Source organism: Cottoperca gobio, chromosome 19 (genome assembly GCF_900634415.1).
Source record: "Cottoperca gobio chromosome 19, fCotGob3.1, whole genome shotgun sequence".
Lineage (NCBI taxonomy): Eukaryota > Metazoa > Chordata > Actinopteri > Perciformes > Bovichtidae > Cottoperca > Cottoperca gobio.
This window is the reverse complement of record NC_041373.1, coordinates 14,597,919-14,608,372: the sequence shown is the minus strand read 5'-3', so window position 1 is coordinate 14,608,372 and position 10,454 is coordinate 14,597,919. Positions and strand designations below refer to the sequence as shown.

Sequence of the window (10,454 nt, the reverse complement as noted above, 5' to 3'; positions counted from 1 at the left end):
CATTGGTTTTTATAGAGTAACAAAGGTAATGATAGTAATTTTGATATATTCAAATGAGTATTGAATTCAAGATTTAGAGCGACAACTCCAAATGCATTTTCTATTGGTGTCGATATTACCATAACTAATCCTGATGTAATTGTTGTTGTAATCATGTTCACGGTTTTCTCGCAAAGAAGAAAGAAAGGGCCCTCTCAACTGTAAAAAACAATGATTAAAAAAAAACTTGTCAGGTATGGTGTGTGTTCAAGGTATTAACGATTATTAATAAGCGATTATTAATAATCGTTAATGATTCATGTATGTGTGTCGAGCGGTAAAGTCTAGTTATATTACCACTTTTTTTTATTTTAGACCAAACAATTGAATTTTAAAGACACTCGTACAGCAGCAACACCCCACTTATTCACGTGAACTCTGACCTCCTCCTCTGGACTTTTACAAAGGTTTTACAATTAGGCGCTGGAATGTAAAGGCTGGGTTTTTATTTTTTATTTATTGTTTATTTTAGTGTAGGAATCTGTTTCCACACAGAAGCTCTCATGGACAAATGGAGAAGAAGAGAGTCGTGCACAATCCTCGCTGATAATCGTACTGCTGGAGGGTGCAGCATGCAACTGGTGTGTGAAGAAGAAGAAGAAGAAGAAGAAGTGGGAGGACGGGCGTCGACTGAGCTGCTGTGAACGTGCACCCTCTTGTGCCGGCACAGCAGCAGTGACCGCAGCAGCCCCTCCTCACAGATAAAGACACCGATCAAGTTGTTTCATGGTGATTCTGAAGGTTTACTTACTTGAAGCAGATCAGAAATAACTGGACTTTTTTTTGTTGTTTTTTTATTTTTATCTTTATTGGAGCAAAGAAAAAAATCACCGTGCTGTTTGTATGACTCAGAAACACCAGCTCAAGACAATTCCCTGTATAACCTACTACTTTATGCTCGGTTGGAATCTCAGTGCATGCATAAACTCCTTATATAAACTAAGACTGGCGGGTTTCGGGACGGCCTTTGTGTTGGGGGGGGGGGGGGGGGGAAATCGGTGTGGTAGTGTTTTTAGACGGGTTGTTGTCAGTGTCCGGTTGTGGGCGAGAGCTGGGAGTCTCAGTTCCTGCCTCATGCCCAGATGAAAGGTGAAGACGAAGAAGCAACACAGGCTCGTCTGTGTTTTGCAGAGTTTTCGGGGGTGGGGGGGGGGGGGAAGGGGGTTGAAATCCTTATTGAATTTTCCAAATCCAGCTATTCCAAGCCTGAGGAGGAGAAGGAAGAAGGGTCTTAACACATGTATTGGAAAAGAAATGGGGTGCTTTAAAAAGTAATTTAAAAAAAATAATAAATTGATATTAACACATTAACTCGTCTTGATTTGATGTACTTCACTCATTGTTAAGATGTTTACTACATACATACTGGTCAGTTCATCGATTAATCCTGCTCCAGATTCTCAAATGTGAATACTTTTCTTCTTCTATGATATTAAACTTGAATATCTTCTGGTTATTGATGTTTAAATATGTAAACTTGGGCTTTGGGGGAAGTATCAAGGACATTTTTTCTTTTTACTATTTTCTAAAAATGTTATGGGCCAAATGATTAATAGAGAAAATATTAGACAGATTTATCGATAACAAAAAGATGTCTAGATTATTTTAATTATGGATCAATAATCCAGAAAATAGTCAAAACAAAAGCGCTTTTTGATGTTAAAATGTGTTATTTTGTCAGACTAACTGTCAAAATATGCCAAATATATTCAGTTAACAATCATAAAAACACCAACATTTACATGTAAGAAGCTGAAACCAGTAAAGTTGGGGGGTTCTAACTTAAAATGATGATTAATCGATTATTAGGGCTGCACGATATGGGGAAAATAAGCGATATTGCGGTAGCTATAGCCCTTGTGATGTAAAAACATATTAAAGTGTACTTAGTTCTGCTTTCAGGATGCTGCTAAAACACATTACTTGTTAAATTTAACACATATTGTGCAGCCCTATCGATTACCATGTTGTCTCCAACTAATCCAGTAAGCATTTCTGTTTTTATCATTTTAGATTATCACTACTTGGAGGATGTACATTTAGATTAGGATACCATATAGTATGCACAATATGGATGTGTGTGTGTGTGTGTGTATATGTTGTTAACCAGGCTGTGTTCATGCACAAGTATTCTCATCTATTGTGCGTGCATGCTGAGCTGCTATTCGTCCTGTGTACTATATCTGACTGTGACATCATTATTATAGGCCGACCAGGAGGATCTGCGCACCGCCCTTTAAGATGCGTCTGTCATCTCGTCGTTAATGGGAAGTCATTCAGGCTGTTTTCCGCGGTGCAGGAGATCTGTTCCAGCTGGCCCGAGGAGGGAGGAACAACTACTGTGGTGCATTTTGTGTCGGCCGACAAACCCAGGAAGGAAGGGGGGGAGAGGACAGGCCCCGCCGAGGGAGACGGAAATGAGAGGGGGGTGTCCAATAGAGGAAACCCTATCCCTTTAAGAGCAAGTGGGACATAGCGGTGCGAGAAAAGGAGAGGAGGGGGAGAAGAAAGAGGAATTAAAAAAGAAAAGGAAGAAAGAGACAGGGAGGGAGGAGGGAGAGCGGGCGATAAAAAAAGAAAGATGACATCCTCGCAGCTGAACGGCCGAGGTGGAGCGATAGGCTGCGGCCCGGCGAGAGCGCCGCTCGCCGGGGTCAGGGCTTGAATCCAACAACGAGGCTTCGACAAACACCCGATTGGCCTATTGGGGGAAATCGGAAAAATAGATTCATAAATTAAAAACAAAGCATGACCTGCTGTGCTACAAGATACGTGTGTTATAACTCATATTTTGTTCTCTTGCGTAAAAAAAAATTGCTTTTATTTCCACGTAGAATGGTTTAATGTTTATTGCGAAAGTGTGATACTGTAATATGCGATTTTTGTTGGTTTTTGAAAGCAGTTTTGTTGTATGGTATTGCGTTTTAGTGAGATTAGTGTTTAGTGAATTAAAGTTAGAACCCAAAGTGAAAAGAGAAACAGGCCATTATTGGACCTGGCCTGCTCCACTCCTGCCTGTGTGCTGCAGCCTGCGTTAGTCAACAGCTGCGTGCATTTTAATTGACAGCATTAGGCTACCTCAATGAGAAAACATATTTTTGCAGACGGCTTTATTCACGTTTTTCCAAGAGAATCCAGAAGCCCGTCGTTTCTGCTGCAGGACAGGCGACTGTTTGCGCCTCAATCACCGGTGGGCCGATCAAAACCATGCAAAGGCTGCCCTGCTCGATCTCAATCAGGACTTTATAATCTCCATCGCTGTGGCGCAAAATGGATGCTGCTTGGAGCAATTTTCTCTTCCAGGTAGGCTTGTTGAGCAGGCATTACTGGCCTCTTTTTCTGCCCTCATTTTACTGCGCGCATGTTCTCACAGTGTGTGTCCAGCAGTCCTTACAGCCCTCACATCTCGTATTTCAACGTAGCACCTCAAGATAATGCTGTGACTTGTGTTTACATTTGGTGATGGCCTTCTACTTGCTTCTCCAGAATACTCCCACCCAAAACCAAGTGGAGGGGAGCCTCCAATCAGAGCTCATGCAAGTGCATACGAGTTCTCCCCAAACCCCACCCACAGAGCACATAGCACAGCCTCCTTCAACTGTGGACACTGCTGCTCTCAGTGAGGAACCCCTGCCTGGTGAGGGACACTGCACTGCATCCTACACCTGTGGAGCTGACAAGAGTAAATACATTACACTTCACTCTAATGTGCATAGCTGAGTGCCAGTAGTAAAGTCAGTCAGGTGATAAAAGCCCAGTGACCTTCTATTTTGGTGATTGGCAGGTGAAACTAAATGTGTGTCTTATTTTAAGTGGCCAATATTCAAAAAGTCAAATTTGCACTACACTAAAATTCAACACATGGAGATATCCGGACACGTTGTTCAACAGCATCTGAAGGTTTCTCAATGTTTATTCGCTTAATTACTAATAAACATGTGATCATCGCTTTTACTTTGAAATACAAGTTCAAAAACATAAATTACACAAATAGATGAAGCCTTGATTCTTAGTAGAGCTACAATTTAGGATGACAGCAGAAGCAATTAGTGCAACCTTTTTGATCATTTCATTTATTAATAATAATAATAATAATAATAATAATAATAAAAAGTAAAAAATGCCAAACGTTTCTTTTTTGTAATGCTTAAATGTTTTTCACCTGCAGATGATCCAAACAGGGTTCAGTAGGAAGATGTTTACTTTGCTAATTGTTGTGAACATAATCACTTAATACTTACTCGAGTCATTTATAACTAGATGTTACTGTTACCTGAGTTGCGTCGAAGGTTATTATTATAAAAGAAAGAATACAAAATCACCTTTTTGAAATTAACTTTTTTCTTTCTTCCTGTACTTCCTCCCGCCTCCCTGCGGTCCAGTGAAGGCAGTGTCTCGGCCGGCCCGCGTGCCCCACATCTGTGCCATCTGCAACAAGCAGTTCAAGAACAACTACAACCTGCGGCGGCACCAGTCGGTCCACACTGGGGTACGCATGAAGGACAGGGCCAGAGAGCAGGCGGAGGGGGCAAAGGAGGGAGCGGCGGGCCAGGTGGCGGCCCCGTCGGCGATGGCGGTGGGGGCTGGAGGGAGGGTGGAGAGGCCCACTGTTCCCCTCTCCCTGCTACACCTCTCCGCACCTCCCCCTCTCGGCCCTCCCGGCGTGCTGGCGGGGGCCCTGCAGCCCCCTCTGAGTAGTCAGGATGGTGAAGGGGTTGCCATGGCTAACGTAATGGCTAGTGTTAACCCCCACGCTCCGCCTCCTGCTGCTGTCGTCATGGCCACAGGGGCGACAGTACAGGTGGGTCAGGGCCTTATGGAGATGGCTGTCGTCAACCCCAAACCTTCAAGCATGTTGTTTCTTAAGCTGCCTGGCCACAGGGATGGTTAAGCCCCCCCCTCCCCCTCCCCCTTTTTCTTTTTACTGCGCGTCACCTGCTTCAGATTTAACTGAATCTCTCCTGTGTGTTCAATTCTACAAAACGTCCATGTACAGTAATCAGCTCAGGGACCAGTGAATTCCATCCCAGTGTTTGGCACTGGTCCCCAGTTTGAGAAAACAACGTGCTAGAAGCCCCCCCCCCCCCCCCACGCTCCCCTGCATGTTCTCTGTAACACAAACAGTGTGAAAGCAGATACTTAAAATCCAGCGGGAGGTAGTTAATCTAACACGCGACTCGACTGTGAGAAATGTTTTGCACAACTTTAGTACGAATTAGGCAAAAATATCTGTGTGCCTTTGCATGGTTTCAACAGAAGATATAAAAACACTGATTGCATTTCATTGTTGTGTGTGTGTGTGTGTGTGTGTGTGTGTGTGTGTAACTGTGTTTCTACTTTCTGTCTAAACTCTGTAGTGTGCTTATCTGCTTGTCTGTTTTGGCTCAGCGGCCCGCAAATCCCAACCCAAACCCGGTGAGGAAGAACCACGCCTGCGAGACATGCGGGAAGGCTTTCCGCGACGTTTACCACCTCAACCGCCATCGCCTGTCCCACTCAGACGAGAAGCCGTTCTCCTGTCCCATCTGCCAGCAGCGCTTCAAGAGGAAGGACCGCATGAGCCACCACGTGCGTTCCCACCAGGGCGGTGTGGAAAAACCTTACGTTTGCCCCCATTGTGGCAAGGCCTTCTCCAGGTGACACTGTGGAACCTATGAAGTCTAAAAGCATGGACAGTTTTTGCTTCCAGTCCAGCGGAGAAATGTGAAGCGTTACCTGCCTTTTAATATGTTGACTCTCTTTCTTTCCCCAGGCCTGACCATCTAAACAGTCACGTCAGACAGGTGCACTCCTCGGAGCGACCCTTCAAATGCCCGGTGGGTCATATTTATCCTGAGTAATATCGTCTCCTAACTTAACAGCTGTACACTCGACCACGACCGTGTTTACGTGCACCTCGGTCCAGATGACTCGAGGTCACATAACTGCACTTTAATCTTCGGCTGCCTCCACACTGATATCCAACAGTCGGAATATTACCATGGAAACTGATCCGGGCAAAGTGCATGCCTTATTTTTTGAAACGGAGAATACGCAGCAGGTATCTCACTGTAATTATTATGTTTACATGCAGCAGCTCAAAGCCCCATATTTACATAAGGATGACAAACATCCTTCATCACATACTGTACATTACATGTGGGTGTATATATATATTACATACGGTACATGAGATCATTTCCATCACGAGTTGTAGAGCTTTTTTAAATGAGGCCTCGGTGCTACAAGATGACAACGTGTGAAACTAAAAACTATATAAATACAATTATTGGAATTTCTTTTTGCCGAGGTTTTTGCTATAATCGTTTGTCTTATTTCATCTTGTTTCTCAGACCTGTGAGTCCAGCTTTGCCACGAAGGATCGTTTGCGTGCGCACATGATTCGCCATGAGGAGAAGGTCCCCTGCCACATCTGTGGGAAGCTCCTGTCTGCTGCTTACATCACAGATCATATGAGGGTGCACAACCAGTCACAGCACCACGCTTGCCATCTCTGTAACCGCAGTAAGTTAATATTAAAGCGTCTATCGTCGATATTTTTCATATTAATTGTTCAACTCTGCGGAGCTTTAAAGCAGCTTATCATTACGTTTCGGTTGTTTCCAGCCGCAGCAGGAAGCTGTAGCTGCAGACAACAGGCAGATACAGTTAGCGACTAGCCGGTGAACATAGAGCCAGATATTTCCCTCCCTAAAACAGAGGGTGAATATTGTTGCTCCATATCTGCTGGATGGGTAAATAGGCAACTGTTTGCTGATAAGTGGAACATATTAACTTAAAAAGTGGAACGTATAAGTGCATATGAATTAGACACATACCTTGTCCAGCGACTCGGCGAACTTGCGCCCAAGCGCTTGTTCCAAATACCTGCGTGGCAAATAGAAAGGAGGCAGCCAGCCAGGCACGGAAACACACAATAAAGGGAGAAACTAATATTGTGTGAACCTGAATTCTCTGAACTGTACAACACAAGTTTGTGGTTGTATCGAGAGATCTGGAGAGAAGCCCTGTCTTGGACACTCTTTACCAAAGTAGGCATATAACGTGTGTTTTAACCGGTCGCTTGTAGGAAGGCAAAATGTAGCGTATATGTTGGCCTATTTTGCTCTGCCTTCCGCAACCTCCCTGAACACCTAGTCAGATGTGCACTGAACCCAACGACACGTGCAGCTGGTGTCGTCTAAAAGGGCCTTACTGATGTGATGAGATGCTCTTACAGCAGACATCCCTTTATGACTTGTGTCGTATTCACTCTCTCGCTTTGCTCTCCTCCACCAGGCTTCACCACGCTGACGTACCTTCGTGTCCACGCCCAGAAGCACCACGGCCAGGAGTGGAAGGACAGTCCGGGGGGCTTCGGCGGCACAGCCTCCGGTGGCATACTCGTCTGCCACTTGTGCGGCATCCACTGCAAGACACCCACCCAGCTCCAGGGGCACATGGGCACCCATGGCAACAGCCAGGGTATCCCGAGTCCCATCACCTCTAATGTGGCTGCCAGCAGCTCTGTCTCCCTTAGCAACATGGTGACGGCGCCTACTGTGTATGTCACCGGCAACACGGTGGTGGACTTGCTTGTCACAGACTGCTCGAGCATTGCGGCGCCACAGTCCCACAGTTAGCAGCAATAATAACCTCAAACCTTTAACAGAGGGCAAGGTTAGAGAAGGTTAAAGTTACGAGTAGATGTTGATTCGGTTTCACCTTTGTAATGTTCCCACTTACAGTTAAGGGGTTAGGATTAAATAATAAGGGGGGGGGATTAACTCCAGTCAGCGGTCAAGGGCAGTATCACCTCAGAGCTGCAGAGCATCGGAGGAAAGGAAGCTGTATTAATAGAGCAATGAACTCACAAAAAAATAAATGACCTTCGTGGCTGCAGCAAGTTTATTGACACTAACGACAAACATGGATGTGTTGTCCAAATCTCGTGCTTTTAAGACTCCAATGAAACTGTGGTATTGTGAGCATCTACTGTATTACTCTCCCCTCTCTGCCCTCTCTCTCTGGCTCCTCCCCTTAACCCTGGCATTGGCTGCTCTCTGCAAGTGCACCAAGTACTGTATATCTCACACCAGCTCTGATCTTACCTCCATTTTGCAGCTCACTTACTAAGAATCCAAATGGCTTGCGTTAAGTAGTAGGGAGAGAATAGCTCTCAGAAGACGTAATGAAGAAACCAGTAGAAAGGAAAGTCGTGTGTGAGTGTGTGTGTGTGTGTGTGTGTGTGTGAGTCAGGGTTTAGCATGTTAGCTTGTTTGTTCACAAAACTAAAAATCAACATTTGATTTTGCAAAGCTGTGTTGGCAGTTTATTAAGTCTCTCGAGGGCTGTTTGATCAGGACAGGAGGCCATACGTGTGGCGGTCGGTATGGAATTGTGGGATGTACTTTGTTCATTTGTTTCCTAAAAGGTACAGAGATAGGAATAAAAGTTGTGTTCAGGAGTGTCAAGCACCTTAAATCGTTATTGTTTTGATTCAGCGAGGATCAAAATGGGTTTGAGATTTCTTGGATTTTCTTGCTCTCGAGTCTTCCTCTCTGCGTCTGGCCATAAAAATAAAAATGAAAAAAAGAAACATAACTGCTAATCAACACTTCAGCTTCTGACATGGCAACTCTTGCACCAGAAAACGACCTTTTGCATGAAAATAAGCTAGCTCAGCTTATTGTTAGGGAGCTGTCATGACAAAATAAACTTTTTCGCAGTTCCACCAAGATAGTTGGCTGTAAACAATAATATTTATAAAAGTGTTGATTTTTATTCAGACCATTTTTAACATTGTTGGCCATTCATTTGATTGTAACTGTCATTGCCATAGTCCTTCTTTGTTTTCTCTATGTACCAGTCCAATGAGTGAAACTTATGCATTAGATTTTAGTCATTTAACTCTGTATAGCACATAATGCTCCGAACGCAAGTCATTATCGTTATACATTAATCACGTGAAGAATGGTCACATGTCCGTTGGATATCTTTGGTTGCTTTTGAGTTATATTGTGAGTGATGTGGTGTCGAGGAAAGGGCTTATAAAGTCAAAAGTACATTGGAAGTTTGACAACACCACTCGGTATGCTGTAAACAAATCCTGGTTTTGTACTGGAGTGCTTTTTCAGTTTTGTGTTAATATGTTACCTTGAAATTCGTAGACTTGTTTCTTTCTTCCTTTTCTTTTTTTCTTTGGAAATGTGTTCTTCCTGTTGAGAAAAGTAGTGATTTTATTAATAATTTTTTAGGTTTTTCTCCATCCTACTAAGAAAAGAATAATACCTCTACCCTAGGATTCTGTACAGCTCTTGTGATACATCTTAATGCCTTATCGTACTCAACTGCATTTTAATTCTTTTATGATGATATATTTCAAATCTTAGTCATGGATTCATTAAGAATATTAATGGGATGTATTTATATTTATATTTTTATATTTCTCAACAGTATGCATGTCTAAAAGGTTGTTAGAGCAAAAAAAAAATATTGATGATGCTTAATACAGTCATAAATATTATGTTATTTTGTAGATGAAGTAGAGATCATGTTATTATTTTGTAATTTGGACAATTTAAAGTAAAAAGAGTAAACGGGTTTTGTTATGTGTGCTGGTCTGTTCCCCTCCTACACGGACATGTTTGTCTTGTAACACTTTATAATAAGGGTGCAAAACGCATGTGTTTAGTAATGCAGTAATTAACACATGACGTCCCTACGAGTGTATTAGCTCATGATCATTTTAAAATGTATATATCAGGGCCCATGCATTTGATGAAAGGATTTCTCTCGTCGCAATAAGAGGCTGTTTTCATCAAAGGCAGTCAGGTGCAAACATGTACAAGTTGCTGCATGACCCAATAGACTAAAGATGAAAACAATCATTAAACACATGAACACTGAGAGTGGAAACATTTCCCGTGGATAACTGGCCAGATGTGGACTTTGTGACTTTAAAATCGACATAACTTGAGCACAGCTACAACAAAAGGTATCGAAGTCTCCCAGCTGAGAGGCTTTTCTCTAGATGGACAAAGATCTTCTGCACACTGTCAACACAACACTCAATATTATACCGACAGGTAGGTTGACCGAAATCCAGCTGTTCAATAAATGTAGTGTGGACAGAATGCAGGATGAGATTTTGTTACATTGATCTATTCTCCGATCCCCCCCCCCCCCCCCCCCGTCTGATACAAAGTCTGCAAATATCACTTTCACTGTTTCCTGTATGACGTCTTTGTAGATGCATCACTTTAATCCAGTGTTTTAAAATCATGCTGAAAGGAACTCGTGCTCTGCTTTGACAGCAGTAAATACAGTACAAAGGAATGAAACACGTGCTTTGTGTTTCTTGACTGGACAAACTTGTTCTCTTGCTCTCAGTAAGTTATCACTTCCAGTATCTCTGTATAGTTATGTTGCACACA

General features: G+C 43.2%; 1 protein-coding gene and 1 long non-coding RNA gene across 3 annotated transcripts; one reads left to right on the top strand and one right to left on the bottom strand.

Moving 5' to 3' along the window:
- Positions 1–835: 835 nt before the first annotated feature.
- Positions 836–3,293, bottom strand: LOC115024326 (uncharacterized). The gene is made up of 2 exons (XR_003834107.1): positions 3,158–3,293; positions 836–2,740 (listed from the first exon to the last, which is right to left on the bottom strand). It is a non-coding gene; the product is annotated as an uncharacterized LOC115024326 (long non-coding RNA).
- Positions 3,201–9,621, top strand: mazb (MYC-associated zinc finger protein b (purine-binding transcription factor)). Of its 2 annotated transcripts, none has more exons than XM_029455753.1 (7): positions 3,201–3,342; positions 3,526–3,676; positions 4,422–4,840; positions 5,428–5,675; positions 5,792–5,855; positions 6,372–6,543; positions 7,318–9,621. In XM_029455753.1, exons 1-7 carry the CDS (start codon positions 3,310–3,312, stop codon positions 7,659–7,661), a joined length of 1,431 nt encoding a protein of 476 aa, XP_029311613.1. In that variant the 5' UTR covers positions 3,201–3,309; the 3' UTR covers positions 7,662–9,621. The 2 variants fall into 2 exon arrangements, with proteins under 2 accessions (XP_029311613.1, XP_029311612.1); XM_029455752.1 differs by having other exon boundaries at positions 3,526–3,721.
- The last annotated feature ends 833 nt before the right edge of the window (positions 9,622–10,454 follow it).

Coding starts and splice junctions, on each gene's coding strand:
- mazb (XM_029455752.1), top strand. CDS start 3,310: ATGGATGCTGCTTGGAGCAATTTTCTCTTCCAG. Junction 3,343..3,525: donor GGAGCAATTTTCTCTTCCAG/GTAGGCTTGTTG, acceptor TTGCTTCTCCAG/AATACTCCCACCCAAAACCA. Junction 4,841..5,427: donor CCACAGGGGCGACAGTACAG/GTGGGTCAGGGC, acceptor GTTTTGGCTCAG/CGGCCCGCAAATCCCAACCC.